The 27,355-nt window shown below is 45.3% G+C and overlaps 2 protein-coding genes across 2 annotated transcripts in view; one reads left to right on the plus strand and one right to left on the minus strand.

Annotated features, from left to right (window-relative positions):
• LOC139408281 (angiopoietin-like 2a) lies at positions 1–26,169 on the plus strand. The gene is made up of 5 exons (XM_071151985.1): positions 1–632; positions 6,549–7,477; positions 15,599–15,792; positions 20,533–20,803; positions 23,146–26,169. Exons 2-5 carry the CDS (start codon positions 6,583–6,585, stop codon positions 23,343–23,345), a joined length of 1,560 nt encoding a protein of 519 aa, XP_071008086.1. The 5' UTR covers positions 1–632; positions 6,549–6,582; the 3' UTR covers positions 23,346–26,169.
• LOC139409832 (ras-specific guanine nucleotide-releasing factor RalGPS1) overlaps positions 1–27,355 on the minus strand; it is a 268,460-nt gene that overhangs the window by 122,424 nt on the left and 118,681 nt on the right. The gene's annotated exons all lie outside the window — the stretch shown is intronic.

Raw genomic sequence — 27,355 nt, forward strand, 5'->3', positions numbered from 1 at the left:
AATAGAAAGAGAGTAAGAGAGTGAGAGTGTGAGAGAGAGAGAGAGAGAGAGAGAGACAGAGAGAAACAGAGAGAAAAGCCAAAAAGGAGGGGGGCTCTGTAGAAAAACAGACTAAGGGGCTGCTGTGGTAGAGGTGACAGAGTCGGTGTTAAGACTATGACAGAGCTGGAGGAAACATGTTCAGGTGTTCAGCTTTTATCAATGGACTCCAAACAAAAAGGTAACAAAGTCAGCATCTGTAGCCTATGAATGAACTAAACGGCGGAAACCCTTGATAAAGTTTGGACACCTATACATACTGTGCTCATTAGGGACACGGTTACTGAAGAGGAACTTTAGAGTTCGGGCTACCTGCTGATTCTCCGGTGAATGAGCACGTCACGTATTGGTAGGCTTCAAAACAACATCCCCTGCAGGGGAAACCTCTCTGACAGAAGATCGTGAGGAGGAGAGAGAGAGAGTGAGGGGGGGGGGGGGGGACAAGAGAAAAATATCCAAGGATTTTGTCATGACTTTATTCACAGAAGAGCCTTAAATCAAACCTTCACGAGAAGGCAAGGGATTTAAAGGAGGAAAGAGCGAGCGAGCGAGAGAGAGAGAGAGAGAGTGGTGGAGATCAACGCATTTATCTGGTAAGGACCGGTGTTCCTACTTCTGCATGCTGCTGCACTTTTTTTTATAACAGCTTTCAGTGGCAAAGCCTGCACTTAAAAGAGTGCTTGTTTGAGTAGTAATTACAGATTGGCTCGGGTACTTTACAGCTGGGTTCACTTTTCAGAAGTGCCGCTAACTCCCCTAATCTGGGTCCGTGTACTCTCCCTGCGTATGACTTTACTATTCTCTGCTATCATTTTATTTTGGGGTGATGATTTAAAGACAAAACTACAGATAAATTGTATGATTCTGAATTAATGGTGGAACGGAACAATCAAAACAATGCGTTAGCAGATTATTACCAAACCAGCCGTAATATATGTCCCAAATTACAGATTTTTTGTTGTTGAATTTACTATAGCAGTGTATAATCTGTAATCCATTTTTACCTGCGATCATGGTTGCTATTTGCTCCTCAAGTTCTAGGAGAATAGCTTTTAGTACAGTCATTTGACTCATTACGGCGGAGTCACAAGGTAAGGGCTCGGAAACCAACAGAACATGACTAAAAAGTATATCGTTAGTCATACCACGAGTCAAATACCACTTAACCCCAGTCCTTCTGATCAAGTCAAATACCACTTAACCCAGTCCTTCTGATGGACAGGAGTCCGGTGGTAAACAGAGGCGGTTAGCTGTGGTTAGATGCTTTAGAAGAAGAGACGCTGTCGTCTGTTTTTCTTGTTGTGGTGCAGACGAGCCAGTCTCTCATCCCCGGCTGCTGGGGCTCCTTTCTTGCTGTGTGTGTGTGTGTGTGTGTGTGTGTGTGTGTGTGTGTGTGTGTGTGTGTGGGAGGGGTTAGGCTGGGTTTCTGTTCAGCACTTTGTGACATCGGCTGAAAAAAAGGGCTTTATAAATACATTTGATTGATTGTGTGGGAGGGGAGGGAGGGAGGGAGTGATGTTTGGGTAAAAGTGATACGAACAGCTGAGGGGAATTGAATGACACTTCTTATCCACGCTCAGACAGGATCTTTCTGAGGAAATACGAGAACGGGGAAACAAAGAGGGAAGTGCATGTCACTCATTCCAGAATCGTGTGTGTGTGTGTGTGTGTTTGTGTGTGTGTGTGTGTTTGGCCTGACCCTAGTTGACAGCACCCTAATAACAAGGAGTCAGGGTAGTAGTCTGGCTGATAACCGACACTCCGACATTCTTCTTTGACGTGGGTTGGGCTACTAGTTTCCCCAATGCTCTCATAAGAGCATGTCTAAGAGCCTCGAATGGACACTATGAAGAGGGATGGGTGGAACGGGTTCTGCAGAGCACTGTCCTGTTTGGATCAAAGTGGGGTCGCTAGGTTTGCATTGGCGTGTGTGTTGAACGTATGAGGAAATAAGAGCCTGTAGCGTTGTGAGCATGACACTGAGGCATCAAGTTATTTATTTACACAAACGCACCAACAAAACAGAGAATGTGAAAAATGGCTAATTGACCGTTACATCATTATATCTTGCTAAGGGAAAACTCCCTTGTCCAATTCCACTGAGGTCTTTTTGCATGATTTTCTCTCGTACTTCCCGGGGGAGGGGGTTGGCACAGCAAACCCCCATCTTTAATGATGCACTGTGGCCGAGTAAAAACTGAAAATGCTTTCAAAAGCCCAGAAAAACTCAAGCTCAACTAGAAACACAAAATGTCAATGTTTTTTTTCCATTGTAAAAAAAATACAAAATGTGCCAGAGTCATGAATGTGAAAGCTCTGGTGTGGTTTGGGTGAGACCCTGACAGATCTTTTGGAACACGTTTAACAGACAGGTCGAGCGAAAGAGGTCGGAGGGTGGTAGTCATAGAACCACTAGGTATCAGCATGCCTCAGTTCGGCTGGTGTCTAGTCAAACCTGGCTAGCCGAACTGAACAAGTGTGCTCGCTTAAAACACATTTGCTTAATTTTTTGATATTTTTTTATGGCAATAGTACTGTTTATCTGTTTTGAGATGCCTTAGCCAGTATACACTTCCTCAAAATAGTCAGTATTAATCTAAGGTAATTTAAGAAATCTGTCATTTCATGTTGGTATTTTTGCCGAAGAGATCTTAGTCACGCAATTTTACATCAAACGTTTGGTGCAGTATTTTTTTAAATGAAGAAATGTGCATGAAAACGAGTCTTGTTCAATGCCAAAAAAAAGACTATTGAAGAATCCATACCGTTGACCAATCACTGACGAAGGGGCGTAGACTTCGGTTACGAACTTCGGCTTGCCTCCAGGAAAAAAATAAAATGTGCCTGAACAGCAGGAAAAAAAACTCACCGAAGTCAAAAAACAAAAACAAAAAAATTCACAAAATGTCATAACATATGCACAAAAACACTACTGGACTGTTTTGTCTGGGAAGCATGCGGACAACTTTAGGGGCTCGCCTTGTGATCATTGACAAGTTAGAGGGTTAGGTAGAGGGCAGAATAAATATGACCTGCTAACAAGGTAGAGGCCGAGAGGAAGAGGTGAAGCAAGAGGATTTACTATGTGAGATAAACCCTTTTTATGTACTGAGGTCTATCAGAGAGTGTTGAATCACGTGAGGCTTAACTGATTGAATAGAAGTTTTGTATTGTTTTAGGCTGTTACAAATGCACTGATATAAGTGGATGCACATGTGTATTTCGTCAACTGAGAAAAAACAGTTTGTTCACACGTGTATCTGCCCTCTCATTGGCTAGAATGGTTCCACCTGATCTCACCCGCCTTCAATCAATCATTGAGGACATGCATTTCCACTGTTAGAGCGGTCACTCGGCTATCTTTAATATAATTAGATAATCTTTGGTAGAGGGCAGAGTAAATGTAGCCTGTTAAACAGAATAGGGATTGATGAAGTTAGCAACAGGGTTGAAGTTGCAGGTATTTTAGACGGAGCATAACAGGTGTAGGTCGCTTAACGCTCAACGAGTTAAAAGGCTTTGTTAAATATCAATACACCTTCAAAGCTGAAGGTTATGGTGATTTAATGCATCGTGAAATATACAGTGCCTTGCGAAAGTATTCTCTAGTAATTTCCTCTAGCTGCTAGACAAGGGTCCCTCTGATGGCCACAAAATGATAACCTATTTAAAATACCCACAGAAGGTAATGACCAACACACCACAGCAGGCAACGACCCACACACACACACACAGCAGGCAACGACCCACACACACACACACACAGCAGGCAACGACCCACACACACACACACACAGCAGGCAACGACCCACACACACACAGCAGGCAACGACCCACACACACACAGCAGGCAACGACCCACACACACACACACACAGCAGGCAACGACCCACACACACACACACAGCAGGCAACGACCCACACACACACACACACAGCAGGCAACGACCCACACACACACAGCAGGCAACGACCCACACACACACAGCAGGCAACGACCCACACACACAGCAGGCAACGACCCACACACACACACACACAGCAGGCAACGACCCACACACACACACACAGCAGGCAACGACCCACACACACACACACACACAGCAGGCAACGACCCACACACACACACACACACACAGCAGGCAACGACCCACACACACACAGCAGGCAACGACCCACACACACAGCAGGCAACGACCCACACACACACACAGCAGGCAACGACCCACACACACACACACATCAGGCAACGACCCACACATACACACACAGCAGGCAACGACCCACACACACACACACAGCAGGCAACGACCCACACACACACAGCAGGCAACGACCCACACACACACAGCAGGCAACGACCCACACACACAGCAGGCAACGACCCACACACACAGCAGGCAACGACCCACACACACAGCAGGCAACGACCCCCACACACACAGCAGGCAACGACCCACACACACAGCAGGCAACGACCCCCACACACACAGCAGGCAACGACCCACACATACAGAAGGTAAAATAACAATTGTGTTCTGCAGTGAAGTAATTCCTATCCCGCTGGAAGGGGAGTCAGACGAGGGTAAGGCCTCACCATACCTGGCCGAGGACACACACACACACGTTGCATTATCTCGGGGGAAGGTACTCACAATTTAGAATGCCATTTTTTTTTTTAACTATGCATGTAACCATGGCCACAACCAACTGTTGTAATTGGTCAAAAGCAATAAAACAACAAACGCTTCCATTAAAGTCTAATTGTGTCACACAACAATGCAAACTTAAATGGAAGCAAAGCTTATAGACATTTTTAATTGGCCGAAGGCCCCCTATAGAAATTCCAGCTACAGTAGGCTAATAAAAGTCTGCTAAAATGGAAAAGAGTGAGGTCACACTTAAAAGCAAATGGCATGACCATGTGATATGACTTGCTATTCGAGGTTCAAGTCAAATCAGGGACAGATGGGTGCAGGTGGGTTGGAGGATATTTCCAAAGTAACAAGGCTGAAAAGCATCACCTGTACATATGAGAACGTGTACAAGCTGTCACTCATGAATGAGACCACGCCCAGCAAAATGACAGCACTGGAGTCAAAACTTCCCAATCCAGTCTCAAATCAAAATTTCCCCTAACCCGGGGAAAAGAAAGTCACCTATCCCAAAAAACACATTTATTTTACCTTTATTTAACTAGGCAAGTCAGGCAAGTCAGTTAAGAACTAACTCTTATTTTCAATGACGGCCTAGGAACAGGCCTGTTCAGGGGCAGAACGACAGATTTGTACCTTGTCAGCTCAGGGATTTGAACTTGCACTCTAACCACAAGGCTACCCTGCCGCCCCAACAATGACCAACAGTGTGTGGACACCTGCTCGTTGAACATCTCATTCCAAAATCATGGGCATTAATATGGAGTTGGTCCCCACAACTGCCTTGTTCAGGGTCAGAACGACAGATTTTTACCATGTCAGCTCGGGGATTCGATCCAGCAACCTTTCGGTTACTAGTCCAACACTAACAGAATGTAGCTAGGCTCCATGCCAACCAGTAGTTGATCTTAACACAGAGACATTCCTTCTAAACACCCTTTGCAGGATATATCGAGCTATTTGGATAATTACTCCAAGTGATAATGTATATTTTGATGCCAGAGGTAGATAAGAGGTAGATAAAGAGGCTCCAGGAGACATGGGATTTCAATGCATGCAAGTGTTTATACTCTGATGCGAAGCAGACCTTGAGGTGGTAGAACACAATCCTCACCTTCCATTAGTGCATCCTCAACCAAAACGCCTTCCAATAAACCCTAACCTAACCTTAATCTCTAATCTGTAATCCAGCGCCACCAAGGACCACGCGTTAAATACAAGGTAAGGGATTATTAGTATTATTGACTCTTGTCAATTCAGTCTGCTTTCCAAATAGGACATTTTGTTCATGCTACACCTGCTTTAGGATGACTAGATTAGCAGAATAAATACTTTTTTGGGGGGGGGGGGGGGTGTTGACAATAATGATAGATAATTGCTTCACAGCGCTTGCCAGGGCAATAATTGACGTGACCAGAAGATCTTTTAGATTTGCCATCATCCGTCTGTGGTGAATAATGTCGTCTAAACCTGTCGTAGTTTGACAAGTTCTCTATTCAGATGAAGCAAAACGCCTTCCAATAAACCCACTGGTTTAGTTTTCTCAGTTCAAAATGGGATTCATCAGGCCGGGTAGAACACCTGAGATAGCTGACCGGGAATGTGTGATAGTGATGGAACGTAAATCTCCTTGTGTTGGTTACTGTTTCTATGCAGAGGGTGCCAATGAAAATTAGACAACCGTATTTTACGAGCAGGGCATGGCTTTAGTGGAGTGCTTTCACTAAAACTTCTCAAAACTGACTTGCTTCAATATACATTTCTACACTGAATGTCTGTTGTCAATGAATGTTGTTGGGAGAGGAACAGACTTGATTATTTTTTCTCCTCTTCTCTCTTATTTTTCAAAAACAGAGACCATTCTTGTAAGGGTGCTACGGACTGCAGTATGATTCTCCCTGTGGTTTTTCCTCTGGTGCTGCTGCTGGTCTGCGGGCCGGGCTCCACACTGCAGGCGGAGGCCGAGGAGTTGGAGAGCATAGATGAGGTTCTGGAGCGGGAGTTCCTCTTCGCCGGACGCACCAAGCGTGCTGCGTCAGCGGACGCCTCCTCGCAAGTAGACAAGTGCTCCTACACTTTTATCGTCCCCCAGCAGAAGCAAACCGGCGCCATCTGCGTTAACTCCAAGGAGCCCGACAGCCTCCTAGAGAACCGGGTCAACAAACAGGAGCTGGAGCTACTGAACGGCGAGCTTCAGAAGCAGCGGCGACAGATGGAGTCGCTGCAGCAGCTGGTGGAGGTGGACGGCGGCATCGTCAACGAGGTCAAGCTCCTGCGCAAGGAGAGCCGCAACATGAACGCTCGCGTCACGCAACTCTACATGCAGCTGCTACACGAGATCATCCGCAAACGCGACAACGCCCTGGAGGTGTCTCAGCTGGAGAACCGCGTGCTCAACCACACCTCTGAGATGGGTCGGCTGGCTTCGCGCTACCGTGACCTGGAGCACAAGTACCAGCACTTATCCGCCCTCGCCGGCAACCAGAGCGCCATCATCGTGCAGTTGGAGCAGCATTGCCGCCGAGGGGGCCACTCGTACGGGGGAGAGAGAGAAAGGTCTCGTCCTGTTCGCCCTCAGCCCCCCGTGTTGCCACAGCAACCTACGCAGCAGAGGCCGGTAGCGCCACCAGTGGCTAGTAAACCCTACCATCCACCCACATACACCCGCAGCAACCAGATCACCAATGAAATCCAGAGCGACCAGAACTCCAAAGCGTTGCCACCTCCGCTGCCCACCATGCCCAGTGGCACTCACCAGCCATCCACAACAAACAAGCCCTCAGGTGAGTATCTTCCCCGGCACTCACCAGCCATCCACCACAAACAAGCCCTCAGGTGAGTATCTTCCCCGGCACTCACCAGCCATCCACAACAAACAAGCCCTCAGGTGAGTATCTTCCCCGGCACTCACCAGCCATCCACCACAAACAAGCCCTCAGGTGAGTATCTTCCCTGGCACTAACCAGCCATCCACCACAAACAAGCCCTCAGGTGAGTATCTTCCCCGGCACTAACCAGCCATCCACCACAAACAAGCCCTCAGGTGAGTACCTTCCCCTTCTGATCCCCCCCCCTTCTCTCCCGCTACGGTGTTATTAATGAGGTTAAACAGTAGCAGTAACTCAACTTGTCCGAGAAGTCAGTAAACTCAAGAAAAGTTTATTCAGTTATAATCTTCAAAAGGGAGCTCGTGCCAAGGCCTGTACACCATGTCCATGTGACCATAGCCTTACACTATGTCCATGTGACCATAGCCTTACACTATGTCCATGTGACCATAGCCTTACACTATGTCCATGTGACCATAGCCTTACACTATGTCCATGTGACCATAGCGATGTGTCAATCCGAAAGGGAGAATGTATGAACAGCACACTCCAAGGTAAAAACTTCTCCTCTCGATGAGGTTTCACAGCAGATTTATGGAAATAATAGTTTCATTAATTATACAGCTCGTAAATTGTTCTAGACAGCTTTTCGTAAGTGTCTGCCTCCGACTAAAGAGTTCCTACATGCCAAAGAAAATACAGTTTGCTCAGTCACAGAAGCATAAGAGAGGTACATTTATCCATCCTGCTGTGACACAGAACAAATCACTTTCACTCCTCACAAATCCTCAAGACAGGGGGAAAAAGCTGACAGGCATACACAGCGAGACTCTGGAAAGGGTCTTGGCTAGCGGCTCATCTAAACACACCTCAACAATATTTACTTGAGCCGTGCATTGTCCCGAAGCGGCCCGTATGTCTCAATACACTGCAGACTTAAAAATGGGATTAGGCTGAGAAGAGTAATGAGTCTGACATTTCCTCTGAAAAGAATACAGGCATAAATTAACAGGCAACAAATAAAATAAAATGCAAAGTTGACCCTAACCCGGGAAAACATAAACTCTTCCTTGTGACTGCTCATCCCAATCCAGGATCTGAAGATCGCGGCATCTGAACCATGATTTCTTAGGGCTGGATAACCATATTTTGAAAGTGAACAGAAGGATCCCCTTGGTGGGGATGCAGAGAGCAGAACCGCACACACAAATCGCTGACTGCTGAGGGTTAGGAGCATGCAGAGCATCGTCTCAGTGCAAAAAAAAGCCTAAAATCAACCCTGGGTTTTTTTTTTTGACAACCAGGAGACACTGTACAGATGATTGAATACAAAATGGTGGCAGCATTCCCACATGGCTTTCAGATAATCTCGGTAGCTTCTGTTTGACAGGTACTGGTGGAGTGTCTCCAACGCCTGAAAATGGGACAAATTGGTTTAACCCCATTTAAAAAAATATATAATGTTTCAACAACTTGCAAACAAATTTGAGCACACAAACACATATCTTTCAGCATCCACTTAGGGATGAAATGTGTTGGGATGGTGCTTTTCATCACTACGTAGAAGCCGTGGGGCATTCAAGAGTATGTTGAGTGTTCGATTGGTAGTATGCAACAGGTGAGTAAGTCTGCCGCAAGGTCAGAACTAATACTTAGAGAGGAAAAGAAAATGTTTGATAGAGAAAATGATCGTTTTGGGGCAGCAAAAAAATAAATAAAAAATGCACCTACAGCAGAATTGCTGTCATATTCCAGCAACACCCTTCACTCAACAGAATATGCTAACACAACTTAAAACACCCTCTCAGTACTGTCCATGTAAAACAGTAAATGACATACATCCACACCTCTGTGGAAAGTAGAATTTGTCAGGCTCTGGGATATTTTACACCTCTGTGGAAAGTAGAATTTGTCAGGCTCTGGGATATTTTACACCTCTGTGGAAAGTATAATTTGTCAGGCTCTGGGATATTTTACACCTCTGTGGAAAGTATAATGTCAGGCTCTGGGATATTTTACACCTCTGTGGAAAGTATAATTTGTCAGGCTCTGGGATATCTTAACCTCTGTGGAAAGTATAATTTGTCAGGCTCTGGGATATTTTACACCTCTGTGGAAAGTATAATGTCAGGCTCTGGGATATCTTAACCTCTGTGGAAAGTATAATTTGTCAGGCTCTGGGATATCTTAACCTCTGTGGAAAGTATAATGTCAGGCTCTGGGATATCTTAACCTCTGTGGAAAGTATAATTTGTCAGGCTCTGGGATATCTTAACCTCTGTGGAAAGTATAATGTCAGGCTCTGGGATATTTTACACCTCTGTGGAAAGTATAATTTGTCAGGCTCTGGGATATTTTACACCTCTGTGGAAAGTAGAATTTGTCAGGCTCTGGGATATTTTACACCTCTGTGGAAAGTATAATGTCAGGCTCTGGGATATCTTAACCTCTGTGGAAAGTAGAGCCCTGGGGATCATAGTAATAATCCCTGTCGAGATTTTAAAGATGTTTGTGGGTTTTTGCAGTCTCTGCTTAATCCATAGCGAAATGAATTATATTACTACTATTGTTGTGCCTTTACAAATGCTACCACTATAATGATGTTGCACAACTGATCACTATTTGTTTTCTACAACTTTAGAGCATCTTTAAAATCCACAAGAAAATCAAATCAAATGTATTTATATAGCCCTTCGTGTATCAGCTGATATCTCAAAGTGCTGTACAGAAATCCAGCCTAAAAACCCCAAACAGCAAGCAATGCAGGTGTAGAAGCACGGTGGCTAGGGAAAAACTCCCCTAGAAAGGCCAAAACCTAGGAAGAAACCTAGAAGAGGAACCAGGCTATGTGGGGTGGCCAGTCCTCTTCTGGCTGTGCCGGGTGGAGATTATAACAGAACATGGCCAAGATGTTCAAATGTTGATAAATTACCAGCATGGTCGAATAATAATAATAATAATAATAATAATAATAATAATAATAATAATAATAATAAGGCAGAACAGTTGAAACTGGAGCAGCAGCTGAACTGTAAGGTGTGAAAATATCTGTTTCCCAGTAAGTAAGGATTATATATATTCAGGTAGAGGGAATTAATGACAACTGGAAACAATTTGTCAACAGACTGGATTAGTCCATCTTAATAACGAATCCCTTGTTCTTGAAGAGACATGTCGATGCCCCCCTTGCACTCCTGCAGGAGGAGAGGGGTTTAACGAAAGCTTATCATTTCAATTGCATTGGCAGTCTGGCAGTCTGGCAGTGGAGAGCTTCTCAGGAGCGAGCTGGCAGACACAGTGGAAAGAATCTAGCAACCCACTGATTCACAAGGTGTGAGGAGGATTTGAGCCCCCCGGGTCTATGAAAATGACAACACCTTTCCAACCAAGGAAATTAAAGCGGGGATATAAGCAGGGAGAGAGAAGGAGAGAGAGAGATACGTTGGGGGGGGGGGGGGGGGGGGGGGGACAACTGCACAGCAAACACAGAACGGCTATTAATCTATAATGATAGAAGCCATTAATAGAAGCCAGACCAGTATTAGATAGGGGCTGGTTTTCATAGAAGCCAGACCAGTATTAGATAGGGGCTGGTTTTCATAGAAGCCAGACCAGTATTAGATAGGGGCTGGTTTTCATAGAAGCCAGACCAGTATTAGATAGGGGCTGGTTTTCATAGAAGCCAGACCAGTATTAGATAGGGGCTGGTTTTCATAGAAGCCAGACCAGTATTAGATAGGGGCTGGTTTTCATAGAAGCCAGACCAGTATTAGATAGGGGCTGGTTTTCATAGAAGCCAGACCAGTATTAGATAGGGGCTGGTTTTCATAGAAGCCAGACCAGTATTAGATAGGGGCTGGTTTTCATAGAAGCCAGACCAGTATTAGATAGGGGCTGGTTTTCATAGAAGCCAGACCAGTATTAGATAGGGGCTGGTTTTCATAGAAGCCAGACCAGTATTAGATAGGGACTGGTTTTCATAGAAGCCAGACCAGTATTAGATAGGGGCTGATTTTCATAGAAGCCAGACCAGTATTAGATAGGGGCTGGTTTTCATAGAAGCCAGACCAGTATTAGATAGGGACTGGTTTTCATAGAAGCCAGACCAGTATTAGATAGGGGCTGGTTTTCATAGAAGCCAGACCAGTATTAGATAGGGACTGGTTTTCATAGAAGCCAGACCAGTATTAGATAGGGGCTGGTTTTCATAGAAGCCAGACCAGTATTAGATAGGGACTGGTTTTCATAGAAGCCAGACCAGTATTAGATAGGGACTGGTTTTCATAGAAGCCAGACCAGTATTAGATAGGGGCTGGTTTTCATAGAAGCCAGACCAGTATTAGATAGGGGCTGGTTTTCATAGAAGCCAGACCAGTATTAGATAGGGGCTGGTTTTAATATAGGAAAAGAGACACTGGTGTACCACTCCCTGCCTGCAGACCCCCCTCTCCAGATAGCATATGAACACATTATTAACCAGGACAAAACCATTTAGGATTACAGTAAATTATCTTAAATTTTACATTTTCTCTCAACCTCGTGGTAACATTTGTAGTATAGCATGAGATTAGCTATAAAACTGAAATAAATAGAAAATTGCCTTATGGGAATTTTGGGGGTAATTGCAGGAAGTTAGTGGTTTTCCCCTAAAAACGGGGGGCCTTGCAAAACTGCGATACGCCACTGAAAAAAAAAGGTGAAGTAACTGCAGTTACATGAGCCTCCTGGAGTTGATCGACAACAAGCTGGGAGCGAGAGACTGCTTAGGGGATATCAAATGCAGACATATGCCTGCATTTAGGGTCCCCTCCCCTCCACACACACACAGTAGTCCTTACAGCCTTCAGTTTCTGTCCGACCAGGAGTTCTCCACAGTGGGCATTAAATCAGTAGAGAGAGGAGAAGAAAGTAAAGCGGAAGCATCAGCTCATAAATACAGGAGCAGATCTGTATGCTAGGAACCAGAGTGTATCCGCAAGGGCCTGGGGGGAAAGCGAAAGAGAAGACAAATTAGATTTGTCTGGCCCATTTTCATTGGCAGTAGGTGACAGTGAGCTTCCCGCAGAGCTCGACTACAGCTTGAATTACCTCAGGCCATGTTTTAAATGTTCCCCGTGTTCTCCTAAACAGTGGAGAGACCGCTCTAAGAGTGGTTACATCATGATTTACACTGATTGGTCAAAAGTGTGAAATAAACCACGCCCTTTAACAGTAGCAGCACCTGGCCTTTCAGCCTATCAGTACCTGCTAGAGAACGTAGAGAACGTTGCCGGGCGTCCCCATCAGACTAAGCATCAGATGCACGTCAATCCACAAGGTGCACAAGCATCTGTCTACAAGGTGCACAAATGGTACAACTGATAATATTGTAATTCAGACTATTATCAATGTAATCTTGTCTTATTATGTGTGAAATAAGTTTAGGTGTAGCTTCAATGGGCCGGCTTCACAGGCCGACTGGAATCGTTTGCTTCCCAATGCTCATCAACTTGGATAGAGTCAAGGATATGTTTCGCATTATTCTAAAGGCCTACTGTAACATGTATGTCTTTGTTTCCCTTTAGAATAAATGTGATTATTAATAGAGTTATAGTCCCGTAAAAGCTTGTTTTTTTCCCAAGTATAACGTAAAAGAAAATGGTATCAACCCACAAGGAGCGTGGTCAAAATATTTATAAACATGAGCGCCGACGCTAAAAAAATAAGGATAACACAAACTCATCAGCCTATTGTTTTTCTAAATTAAATCAACTGTTTCACCCTCCATATCATTCAGTTGGGCCTAATTTAAACTAAATTGTGAAGTAACATGCACAATTATCACCCATTCAGTGAGGAGAGAGAGACTCATTAGCACCTGGCTGGGTACCAAGGTCCTACAGCACATTGTCTTAGAGCCTGGCTGGGCACCAACGTCCTACAGCACATTGTCTTGGAGCCTGGCTGGGTACCACATCCTACAGCACATTGTCTTGGAGCCTGGCTGGGTACCACATCCTACAGCACATTGTCTTGGAGCCTGGCTGGGTACCACATCCTACAGCACATTGTCTTAGAGCCTGGCTGGGTACCAATGTCCTACAGCACATTGTCTTAGCGCCTAGCTGGGCACCAACGTCCTACAGCACATTGTCTTGGAGCCTGGCTGGGTACCACATCCTACAGCACATTGTCTTGGAGCCTGGCTGGGTACCACATCCTACAGCACATTGTCTTAGAGCCTGGCTGGGTACCAATGTCCTACAGCACATTGTCTTAGCGCCTAGCTGGGCACCAACGTCCTACAGCACATTGTCTTGGAGCCTGGCTGGGTACCAACATCCTACAGAACATTGTCCTAGAGCCTGGCTGGGTACCAATGTCCTACAGCACATTGTCTTAGCGCCTGGCTGGGCACCAACGTCCTACAGCACATTGTCTTAGAGCCTGGCTGGGTACCCATGTCCTACGTAAAACGTAAAATACAAACATTTTGTTAAATTCAGGGAAGGACTTAGCTTTTTTTAAAAGGGGCATTTTTAAAATTATTTACAAAATTAAACGTCAGTGGCAGTTGGCCTATGGCGGTTCTAGTGTTAAGGGGAGGGAGCGTGTGGGTTACGGTGATTTAGCTCTCTGCCACCATGCCACACGTTGTGTGTGGGCATCATTAGAAATAACTGCCTTGCGACAACACCCACAGGAGTTCTCTCAGTGCTCCCAGATGAGGACACACACACACACACACACACACACACACACACACACACACACACACACACACACACACACACACACACACACACACACACACACACACACACACACACACACACACACACACACACAATTAGAGTTGTGATAGAAAATTCACAACTATTTGACTATGCCCAGATTACAATTTATAGTTCCAAGAAAGTCTCAGCTTGGCTGGGGATAATGCTCCTCTCTGATCCATGTGATTTTTATTACGGACCAGACACCATTATGTGTGGTTCCCAGCACTCCTGTCCAATATGAATTGAACACTTAAAGTTGTTGAACACACGCTATCCTGCTAGACATGGAGTCATCATAAAAACAGCAATTATCACTCAGGTTGAACCGGGAAAAAAAAAATCCTAAACAGTCACTGAGTGCCAGCAGGAAATGATGTCGTAGGATAGCAATGTTTGCATAAACACTGCTAACTAGACGGGTGGGAAGGGACAGTCTGACACCTCCAAAAAAAAAAAAACAAGCTGAATATTTAAATACAAGGTCATGTCAATTACTGCAGTGGTCTACAGTGACATTTTGGACATTTCTCATGTAAAATACATTTACCTCATGTGGAGACAAATCTTTGCCAGGTTTGGTCAAATGTTTCTTCCTGAAATGACGAGACGAGGGTTTATCATAGACGTTTCCAGTGCACCTCAACATTAGAGGGTTTCCCCTTTAGTCAGCACTCGGGCAAAGTAAATCGGCGTCACCAGGATAAAGGAACATATGCCCAATAAAATGATATTAACAGCTGTGCTATTTCCAAGAGAAACTTTAGAGTACCTGATAATCTACAGGCTACTGTATGCCAGTAAAGCGCTTACCTCTCTCCGCAGCCCTCATGCCAGTGTTGTTCTTGGCCTGCGTCAGCCTCCCGGCAGCTATGCCCCCCTCCCATCCCAAACTGCAGCCAAAGTCAATTCTAGGCCTTAAAACAGAGTTTTTCCCAGCAAGAAAAAAAAAACTTGGGAGCCCCAGGATTTCTAAAAGAACTGTGTAACCACAGAATAAGAAGCTATACTATGGAGATAGTCAGCTTAGTGGATGAGCAAATGGGAACCGGTTTCCAGGGTTATTAGAAGAGATTGAGCTCAGCTGGAGGGTTGAGAGAGTGGAGTAAGCTAGGCAACTTTTCCCAGCAATCATTCGAATCAGGGTTCTGATAAACTAAAAGGAGGAAACCCAGGAGGGAGCACAATAGCTCCCTGGACCATGCTTGACCACATCATCCCATGGAAAACATTTCCCCCAGCTGTGTTTAACCACAAGCTTTCAACCCTTGAACCATTTGTTTCGCATGACTACTACTTACATCGTGACCTCTTTTCGCAGGGCCTTTCAAGGACTGCCTTGCTGCTCTAGAGGAGGGTCACGCCACCAGTGGCATGTACCTGGTCAAGCCTGAGAACGCCAACCGGTTGATGCAGGTGTGGTGTGACCAGAGGCACGACCCCGGCGGCTGGACAGTCATTCAGAGACGCCAGGACGGCTCCGTCAACTTCTTCAGGAACTGGGACACTTACAAGGTAAAAGGTCTTGCGTAGAACAGTAGATTCACTGTTTGAGGCCCAGATAGAACAGGCAGTGAAAACAGCTTTTCCTATCTGAGGGATTGAATCAAGATAAACTAAAAAGAGCACAACACAGCTCCACTAGGAGACGTCAACAAGGGGAGTTTCTTCCCTATAGAGAGGACAGGAAGTAAGCAATACATTCACTGCGCTGTGCCCACGAATGTTAACACAGACCTATCTTTGTGATTGAGGTTGTAATGAATATCAGCCAGGTAGCCCTATCATACTATAGGCTAGTATCAGCCAGGTAGCCCTATCATCATATAGGCTAGTATCAGCCAGGTAGCCCTATCATCATATAGGCTAGTATCAGCCAGGTAGCCCCATCATACTATAGGCTAGTATCAGCCAGGTAGCCCTATCATCATATAGGCTAGTATCAGCCAGGTAGCCCCATCATACTATAGGCTAGTATCAACCAGGTAGCCCCATCATACTATAGGCTAGTATCAGCCAGGTAGCCCCATCATACTATAGGCTAGTATCAGCCAGGTAGCCCTATCATCATATAGGCTAGTATCAGCCAGGTAGCTCCATCATACTATAGGCTAGTATCAGCCAGGTAGCCCTATCATCATATAGGCTAGTATCAGCCAGGTAGCCCTATCATCATATAGGCTAGTATCAGCCAGGTAGCCCTATCATCATATAGGCTAGTATCAGCCAGGTAGCCCCATCATACTATAGGCTAGTATCAGCCAGGTAGCCCTATCATCATATAGGCTAGTATCAGCCAGGTAGCCCCATCATACTATAGGCTAGTATCAACCAGGTAGCCCCATCATACTATAGGCTAGTATCAGCCAGGTAGCCCCATCATACTATAGGCTAGTATCAGCCAGGTAGCCCTATCATCATATAGGCTAGTATCAGCCAGGTAGCCCTATCATCATATAGGCTAGTATCAGCCAGGTAGCCCTATCATCATATAGGCTAGTATCAGCCAGGTAGCCCTATCATCATATAGGCTAGTATCAGCCAGGTAGCCCTATCATCATATAGGCTAGTATCAGCCAGGTAGCCCCATCATACTATAGGCTAGTATCAGCCAGGTAGCCCTATCATCATATAGGCTAGTATCAGCCAGGTAGCCCCATCATCATATAGGCTAGTATCAACCAGGTAGCCCCATCATACTATAGGCTAGTATCAGCCAGGTAGCCCTATCATACTATAGGCTAGTATCAGCCAGGTAGCCCCATCATACTATAGGCTAGTATCAGCCAGGTAGCCCCATCATACTATAGGCTAGTATCAGCCAGGTAGCCCCATCATACTATAGGCTAGTATCAGCCAGGTAGCCCTATCATCATATAGGCTAGTATCAGCCAGGTAGCCCCATCATACTATAGGCTAGTATCAGCCAGGTAGCCCCATCATCATATAGGCTAGTATCAGCCAGGTAGCCCCATCATCATATAGGCTAGTATCAGCCAGGTAGCCCCATCATACTATAGGCTAGTATCAGCCAGGTAGCCCCATCATCATATAGGCTAGTACCAGCCAGGTATATCCATCATACTATAGGCTAGTATCAGCCAGGTAGCCCCATCATACTATAGGCTAGTATCAGCCAGGTAGCCCCATCATCATATAGGCTAGTATCAGCCAGGTAGCCCTATCATCATATAGGCTAGTATCAGCCAGGTAGCCCCATCATACTATAGGCTAGTATCAGCCAGGTAGCCCCATCATCATATAGGCTAGTACCAGCCAGGTAGATCCATCATACTATAGGCTAGTATCAGCCAGGTAGCCCCATCATATAGGCTAGTATCAGCCAGGTAGCTCCATCATACTGTAGGCTAGTATCAGCCAGGTAGCCCCATCATATAGGCTAGTATCAGCCAGGTAGCTCCATCATACTATAGGCTAGTATCAGCCAGGTAGCCCCATCATATAGGCTAGTATCAGCCAGGTAGCCCCATCATACTATAGGATAGTATCAGCCAGGTAGCCCCATCATACTATAGGATAGTATCAGCCAGGTAGCTCCATCATACTATAGGCTAGTATCAGCCAGGTAGCCCCATCATACTATAGGCTAGTATCAGCCAGGTAGCCCCATCATACTATAGGCTAGTATCAGCCAGGTAGCCCTATCATCATATAGGTTAGTATCAGCCAGGTAGCTCCATCATACTATAGGCTAGTATCAACCAGGTAGCTCCATCATACTATAGGCTAGTATCAGCCAGGTAGCCCCATCATATAGGCTAGTATCAGCCAGGTAGCCCCATCATACTATAGGCTAGTATCAGCCAGGTAGCCCCATCATCATATAGGCTAGTACCAGCCAGGTATATCCATCATACTATAGGCTAGTATCAGCCAGGTAGCCCCATCATACTATAGGCTAGTATCAGCCAGGTAGCCCCATCATCATATAGGCTAGTATCAGCCAGGTAGCCCTATCATCATATAGGCTAGTATCAGCCAGGTAGCCCCATCATACTATAGGCTAGTATCAGCCAGGTAGCCCCATCATCATATAGGCTAGTACCAGCCAGGTAGATCCATCATACTATAGGCTAGTATCAGCCAGGTAGCCCCATCATATAGGCTAGTATCAGCCAGGTAGCTCCATCATACTGTAGGCTAGTATCAGCCAGGTAGCCCCATCATATAGGCTAGTATCAGCCAGGTAGCTCCATCATACTATAGGCTAGTATCAGCCAGGTAGCCCCATCATATAGGCTAGTATCAGCCAGGTAGCCCCATCATACTATAGGATAGTATCAGCCAGGTAGCCCCATCATACTATAGGATAGTATCAGCCAGGTAGCTCCATCATACTATAGGCTAGTATCAGCCAGGTAGCCCCATCATACTATAGGCTAGTATCAGCCAGGTAGCCCCATCATACTATAGGCTAGTATCAGCCAGGTAGCCCCATCATACTATAGGCTAGTATCAGCCAGGTAGCCCCATCATCATATAGGCTAGTACCAGCCAGGTAGATCCATCATACTATAGGCTAGTATCAGCCAGGTAGCCCCATCATATAGGCTAGTATCAGCCAGGTAGCTCCATCATACTGTAGGCTAGTATCAGCCAGGTAGCCCCATCATATAGGCTAGTATCAGCCAGGTAGCTCCATCATACTATAGGCTAGTATCAGCCAGGTAGCCCCATCATATAGGCTAGTATCAGCCAGGTAGCCCCATCATACTATAGGATAGTATCAGCCAGGTAGCCCCATCATACTATAGGCTAGTATCAGCCAGGTAGCCCCATCATACTATAGGCTAGTATCAGCCAGGTAGCCCCATCATACTATAGGCTAGTATCAGCCAGGTAGCCCCATCATACTATAGGCTAGTATCAGCCAGGTAGCCCCATCATACTATAGGCTAGTATCAGCCAGGTAGCTCCATCATACTATAGGCTAGTATCAGCCAGGTAGCTCCATCATCATATAGGTTAGTATCAGCCAGGTAGCTCCATCATACTATAGGCTAGTATCAGCCAGGTAGCTCCATCATACTATAGGCTAGTATCAGCCAGGTAGCTCCATCATACTATAGGCTAGTATCAGCCAGGTAGCCCCATCATACTATAGGCTAGTACTTCACTGCTCTTCATTGTTCCTGATTTTAAAAAATTAACAGCAAAAGGTCATTTGAGTCCAGCGTTTGATTGGTCCACACACATTCCTCCTCTTGCATGGCCAAATGAAAAGCACATTGAAGAGAAACAGCTTCACTGGACATGAGCAACAGAACCAAACCAATGCCAAGGCATGTGATCAAATACTGAGCAGAATTCCGGGAGATTGACTCTTTGAGGGGGTCACACGTTTATCATTGAATAAAGTGAGTCAGTATATATTCTCAGTTCCAACATTTCCATTTGATTGTGTCACCGTATCATCTCCCCAAAATAAAATCCAGAGAGTTCCAAAATGTCATTTGTTGAGTTTCTCAATTATTTGACCATTCGATAGAACAAAGCCTGTCAAACAGTCCACACAAGATATCACGATACGATATTAAAATTACGTTTCGATGGGAAGTTTTGTACAGCCAATTCAATGACCTAAGGTCCTATTATCCATGAAGTGTGGTTTCCTCCATTTGCCACGGGTCTGAACCAGAATGTCGTAATCTTAAGAGCACAGAGCCAAACGTTTAGTGGCTAGAGATTCACATTCTGCAGCACCGAGGTCGGACTGGCCTATTTGGATAAATCCTACCTCCCCTTTAAAGTTGAGTCCAAGAACACAAGACATTTTCAAGCCCCCCACCACCCACTCTTCACTTCTGGCAACGAGGCACCTTAAAAACACCCCGAATCACAAATGACAGGCTCATAGTTGGCAGGGTAATGTGCTCCCTCCTGATTTAATCCATGTGTGGTTTAAAATGTGAGCCACAGTTCCAGACGCACAGCGACTTTAGGGGAGAGGACGTCTTAAACACATCCTGCTATTATGCCACCACTCTTTCTCTGACATTATACCAGTGTCACACACAATGCTTTAGTCCCTTCTGCCATCTTTGACAAACGGTGACTGGGAGACGTACAAGTGCAGACTACATTGTGTGTGTTTTTGGGAGGGTGGACATTGGCATAGTGAATGTCAATGCCTTTGAACGTAGCATTTAGACTTATCTGCAGCATTAAAACATACCCCACCCCCCCCCCCCCCCTCCTCCTCCCTCCCTCTCTCCTGCTTCTCCCCTCTCACAGCAAGGATTTGGTAACATTGACAGTGAATACTGGCTGGGTCTTGAAAACATCTACTGGCTGACCAACCAGGGCAACTACAAGCTTCTGGTGATGCTGGAGGACTGGTCCGGTCGCAAGACCTTTGCCGAATACGCCAGCTTCCGTATTGAGGCAGAGGCAGACTTCTACAAACTAAGAGTGGGTCGCTACCATGGCAATGCCGGGGACTCCCTCACATGGCACAACGGCAAGCAGTTCACCACGCTGGACAGGGACCACGACGTGTATACAGGTGAGAAAGGAATTACACCCTTTGGTGATGGCTGCTATTACTCAGAGAAAGTCTACCAGACAGTGATTCATGGATACACAATAACCAACAGCATGACTGTGTGTCATACTTAGTCAGCTCAGACACTTTCGTCTTCTCATTCATTGGGTCAGACGTGGTCGAATCCAAAATCACTGTTAAATCTCTGTTCTTCAGAAGTCCGCCCAATATCCCTGTTCATTTCTCAGCGTCTTTCAGAAGTCCGCCCAATATCCCTGTTCATTTCTCAGTGTCTTTCAGAAGTCCGCCCAATATCCCTGTTCATTTCTCAGTGTCTTTCAGAAGTCCGCCCAATATCCCTGTTCATTTCTCAGTGTCTTTCAGAAGTCCGCCCAATATCCCTGTTCATTTCTCAGCGTCTTTCAGAAGTCTTCCGGCATTAATAGCGCTCTCGTTTTCCTTGACAATATCTTGCTTATTTTAAGTGCATTTCAGCACAAGTAGACACAAAAAGAGGTCGTTGACAGGTTATGCCGGTCTTAAGGCACGGACACACCGGTAGCGTTAGGACCTCTGAAAAGAGTCATTTGCAAACAAAGTCTACATGTAGAAACGGGTGTTATTCAGGATGCGTTTTCTCCTTAAAGAGTCTCCTTCCTGTAAGCAAGAATTTGGAATTTTTAACCCCTTTTTTCTCCCCAATTTCGTGGTATCCAATTGGAAGTTACAGTCTTGTCCCATCGCTGCAACTCCCGTACAGACTCAGGAGAGGCGAAGGTTGAAAGTCACGAGTCCTCCGAAACACGGCCCCCACCAAGCCGCACTGCTTCTTGACACACTGCTCGCTTAACCCGGAAGCCAGCCGCACCAATGTGTAGGAGGAAACACCGTACAGCTGGCGAGCGTGTCAGCGTGCATACGCCTGGAGGACAAGGACATCCCGGTCGGCCAAACCTTCCTCTAACCCAGACGACGCTGGGCCAATTGTGCGCCGCCTCATGGGTCTCTTGGTCACGGTCGGCTGCGACACAGCCCAGGATCGAACCCCTTAGACCACTGCATGTTTGGAGTCTCTCCACAGAGATCCTGCTTAGCACTGCTGCAGAAAACAATGAACAAAAAACCAGGCCACATATTCACAAAGCATCTCAGAGTAGCAGGGCTTTCTTCTGTAAAATAAAATGGGCTTAAGGTGGTCGGCGTGGCAGGGGGGGGGGGGCGTGGCAGGGGGCGTGGCAGGGGGGGGGCGTGGCAGGGCCCGTGGCAGGGCATGTGGCAGGGGGGGCGTTGCAGGATGCGTGTCAGGGGCGGCGTGGCAGGGCGCGTGTCAGGGGGGGCGTGGCAGGGCGCGTGTCGGGGGGGGGGCATGGCAGGGCGCGTGTCAAGGAGGGCGTGGTAGAGGGCACGGTTGGCCCGTTGGCGCTGCTGAATTTTTTGGGAAACTTTAGGCCCCCCATCTTGGCCATTTTTGCCTGCAATTCTAAAAATGTCTTCATGGGGTTGAGAGAAAATATTGCAGCTTTAAAGCTAATGTCCCGCAATTCTATACATTTTGCCATGGCTAATGTTACGTTCTTTTGCTCAAACATAACAAAATCTATACTGCTAAATTCTCCCTAACCATCTAGTTTTATTTTGGTGATTCTTAGTTCTCCAAGATTATTAATTTAAAAAAATATATATAGGTCTATTACCTTTCTCTTATGTTGTTTTAGTCGTTTAAGTTGACAATGAAAGTTGTTTTTTTAATCCCGTAAATGTATATAGAACATTGTTTGGATGCTTAGGCGGCCTGCCCAAGAATTACAGTAGCAAAAAAATCCCTGAGTAGGACTGCTGATCTAGGATCAGTTTTGCCTCGTTTCTAATGAATAAGATTATATGGACTGATCCTAGATCATAATGAATAAGATTATATGGACTGATCCTAGATCAGCACTCTTACTCTCTCAAATGCTTTGTGGATATGGGGCCAGGTTGCTATAGTGCTGCAAAACAACTCAGAGCCGAGAATGAGGGGGAACAAGGAATATTAAAATAATACCACCTATGGGGGACTTTGCCAAAGAGCATTAACCCGAGGGTTTGCACAGTGGGACAGACTGTACCAGTTTCTGATCAAACCTCATGGGCAGAGCTGTTTGAATTTGGGCATCACAGGTACAAGTCTTTTGAAGGCATGGTTGAGGTATACATACTGTATGTTTCCGCTTTAAAGCAACTGTACTATTTAAGAAATGGAAAAGGGTTTGGTAAAATACGGAGATTAATTATATGTATATATATTTTTTAAACTAACTTAAAAAAAAACATACATTTGACTCTACTTTGCATTGACTACAGCTGCATCGTTCTTTTTTTAGGTAACTGTGCCCATTACCAGAAGGGTGGCTGGTGGTATAACGCCTGTGCCCACTCCAACCTGAATGGCGTGTGGTACCGGGGCGGGCACTATCGCAGCCGATACCAGGACGGCGTCTACTGGGCCGAGTTCCGCGGGGGCGCTTACTCCCTGAAGAAAGTGTCCATGATGATCCGACCCAACCCAAACACCTTCCACTAAGACCACAGTTTTTCGAAGAGCGAGAGAACCAACCGCAGGAAAACATTGTTTTTTTTTTCATTTTTGTAAACGGGCATTTTCTCCAACTTGACCTCTGTCCTGAGGTGCAATTCATTTCAGCTTCTGTCTTGGCTTTTTGTTTTCTTCTGATTCCTTTAAATCGCTTTTACATTCATAAATATATAGATATAGCATACAAGTGCAACGGCTGTCTTGTGTATGGCTCACAGGGACAGGGTGGTGTTTTTTCCCCCCCCACAGGTTTCAAAGCCCTCTTTACAGTGATTCCTCCAGCGTTCTTTGGAGGGCACAGGGCCACATGGTTTACCTTCTCGGAAGAACTACCAGGGTAGTCAAGTTCCCTCTGAGGAGCGTGCAAAAACAATTGCAACTACAAAGACAGGCCCTGTGCCTTTCGGACACAGACTTTGCACATATGCTTGCATGAATGATGGTGCAGCTTTTTGCTGTGTTGTTCTACAGTTGCTGACCAATGAAACCAAGAGAGAAGTTTGTATTACAGGTTTTTTTGTTTTTGTCATTGGTTGTGGGGGGGGGGGGGGGGGGGGGGAGGGGGAATATTTTTTGGGGGATGTTTATTGTGGTTGTTAAATATACATACAGCACATCTCCATAAAGTTTATATTTGACCGTTTCGAGTCACTACTGTTATCTGGCTGTTATGCAATATTAGTAATGATGCTTTAAGTTTTTTTATTTTTTTATTTCACTTTGAGGAAACATGACACAGGAATTCATATCTGGTGATCCTATCCAAAAACACTCACTGGAGAGAAAAAAAAATGGTATTAGTTTGTTTTCTTTCCTAACATTTTAAGAATGTGTACAGGAAGTGACCCCAACTATTTTGAAAGAGGCATCTTTCCCTGCAGTAACAAGTGTCTATATTTTGGCCAAACTACTGAGCCAACAAAGAAGCTCATCCATTTCCACAGCAGAGCAGAGATTCGTGGCAACTTCAGCTTTTGCTCTGCTCAGCTACTGTGAGGAATTTCCTGTAAGGGAGGAGTGGCTGGCCGAGTGAGTGTCATGGGGTTTGAAGGGGAGGATGGAGAGGATGGAGAGAAAGGGGAGGATGGGGAGGATGATAAGGATGGAGAGAAAGGGGAGAAAAGGGAGGATGCGTGGAAAGGAGTCTTCATCGCTGTGTCCTAATGAACCATTAGGGAGAATGAGGTCAACCAAATCGATCTGACCTCCCTCCAGAGGTGTGTTGACACTGCGGATGCATCACAGAGAGACTCCTAACTTACTGTTTTACCAGAAGGAGGGCAAGGGAAGACCTGAAGCTGAAAGGTGATGGTAGGCTTTCAAAAGGGCCAGTAATGCCATCAAAATATATGTTCAGTGAGCATACCTTTTTTAAAGTGAGATTACAGCCCCCACCAGTTACATAACTAACCACCGTCCAAAACGACCCCCGACTCATCCCAGTTAACCGCTCACAATCCTTATAATCTCCTTTCATGCAGTCCGAGCTTTAAGGCAAGATGGAAGATTGTAGAAAGAACAACGTTGCAGCTTCAATGATTCAGATGGGCGATCTAACGAGGCCACTTGCTCTGAGCATTTTGCCAAACCAGAAGTCAAATAAGGTTATATGGTGTCCTGTTTCACACACACACACCTGTAGTGTGTAACCTGTAGAGTGTGTAACCTGTAGAGTGTGTAACCTGTAGAGTGTGTAACCTGTACAGTGTGTAACCTGTACAGCGTGTAACCTGTACAGCGTGTAACCTGTACAGCGTGTAACCTGTACAACGTGTAAAATGTACAGTGTGTAACCTGTACAACGTGTAACCTGTACAGCGTGTAACCTGTACAGCGTGTAACCTGTACAGCGTGTAACCTGTACAGCGTGTAACCTGTACAGCGTGTAACCTGTACAGCGTGTAACCTGTACAGCGTGTAACCTGTACAGCGTGTAACCTGTACAGCGTGTGGAGTGAAATGGAAATGTGTTTTTTTGCGTATCCTACTCCCCCTGACCCCTGCCATTATTGACGGGGACCCTGGAGCAAATAAGTTTCAAGTTTTTAATGTCACGTGCACAAGTACAGTGAAATGTCCTTCTTGCAAGCTCTAAACCCAACAATGCAAAAATCAATATTACAGCTACTGGCCCAACGCTCTAACCACTAGTCTACCTGCTATCACAACGAGACCAAGTGTGTCTAACTCGATTATTACAAATCCCTTTCGGGTGAGATCTTAATCTCACTTCAGTTCCCTGTAGTGTTCACACAACGTCATGTCAATAATTCAGTCCTCTCTGTACATAAGTTATCCTCATTAAGGTTATTCTTGTAAGGTATCAATCTGCTGTGTATCAACTAGAGCATTCAGGGCTCAAACCACCCAGTGTATAATCAACTAGAGCATTCAGGGCTCAAACCACCCAGTGTATAATCAACTAGAGCATTCAGAGCTCGAACCACCCAGTGTATAATCAACTAGAGCATTCAGAGCTCGAACCACCCAATGTATAATCAACTAGAGCATTCAGAGCTCGAACCACCCAATGTATAATAAACTAGAGCATTCAGAGCTCGAACCACCCAGTGTATAATAAACTAGAGCATTCAGAGCTCGAACCACCCAGTGCATAATAAACTATGTCCAGTCACTTTGGTGTTTTCTTTTGGACAGCTGTGGAGGTGAATGAACTGATACAGCACCCAGATAGAAACTGGGTCAGATAACAGAGGTTTTGTCAAAGCACTACATGTGAGAACATGAAGAACGAACACAGACAAACAGGCTACGGATACAAGCATTCCATTAAAGAAAACAACAATAATCACCAGTCTCTGGTATTTATTTATTTAAAAAGTATATATATTTAACTAGGCAAGTCAGTTAAGAACACATTCTTATTTACAATGACGGCCTACACCGGCCAAACCGGGATGATGCTGAGCCAATATGGGACTCCCAATCACGGCCAGTTGTGATACAGCCTGGACTTGAACCAGGGTGTCTGTAGTGACCCCTCTAGCACTGAGATGCAGTGGCTTAGACCGCTGTGCCACTCAGGAGCCATCCAAAAAAGATGTGTGTGTGTGTGTGTGTGTGTGTGTGTGTGGGAGTACGCATACTGTATGTGTGTGTGAGTACGCATACTGTATGTGTGTGTGTGTGTGTGTGTGTGTGTGTGTGAGTACGCATACTGTATGTGTGTGTGAGAGAGAGGGGCTAAGTGATGGTGGTCTCCATTCTGCCACTTTCTATGGAGTTCTTAACTACTCAGAGGGGCCAACAGAGCCACGGTGCCCAAAATGAGCCAAAACAGTCAACAATTTAAATAGGTAACCCGGGGGGACGGGTTTAACCTCGCCGCCACTCAAACTGCTCCAGTCAAAGCTCTATTGTTATCCCCCCCGTCTTGGCTGTTATGACGGTTTCCAATGAGTCTGCTCTGGTATCATGAACGCATTAAACTCATTAAAAAAGGGGGAGGAACCTGGCACACAAACACAAAATCGCTGACTAGGGAGAACAGATCAGCTTTGGGAAATATACACTATATAATACAAAAGTATGTGGACTAGAGGTCGACCGATTATAATTTTTCAACGCCGATACTGATTATTGGAGGACCCCCAAAAAAAGCTGATACCGATTCAAATCAACCGATTTAAAAAAAATTGTTGATTTGTAATAATGACAATTACAACAATACTGAATGAACACTTATTTTAACTTAATACATCAATAAAATCAATTTAGCCTCATAAATAATGAAACATGTTCAATTTGGTTTAAATAATACAAAAACAAAGTGTTGGAGAAGAAAGTAAAAGTGCAATATGTGCCATGTAAGAAAGCTAACGTTGAAGTTCCTTGCTCAGAACATGAGAACATATGAAAGCTGGAGGTTCCTTTTAACATGTGTCTTCAATATTCCCATGGAAGAAGTTTTAGGTTGTAGTTATTATAGGAATTATAGGACTATTTCTCTCTATACCATTTGTATTTCATTAACCTTT

The sequence above is a fragment of the Oncorhynchus clarkii genome, chromosome 5 (assembly GCF_045791955.1).
Source record: "Oncorhynchus clarkii lewisi isolate Uvic-CL-2024 chromosome 5, UVic_Ocla_1.0, whole genome shotgun sequence".
NCBI classification, from domain to species: domain Eukaryota; kingdom Metazoa; phylum Chordata; class Actinopteri; order Salmoniformes; family Salmonidae; genus Oncorhynchus; species Oncorhynchus clarkii.

Coding starts and splice junctions, on each gene's coding strand:
- LOC139408281 (XM_071151985.1), top strand. CDS start 6,583: ATGATTCTCCCTGTGGTTTTTCCTCTGGTGCTGCTGCTGGTCTGCGGG. Junction 7,478..15,598: donor CACAACAAACAAGCCCTCAG/GTGAGTATCTTC, acceptor CTCTTTTCGCAG/GGCCTTTCAAGGACTGCCTT. Junction 20,804..23,145: donor GGACCACGACGTGTATACAG/GTGAGAAAGGAA, acceptor TTCTTTTTTTAG/GTAACTGTGCCCATTACCAG.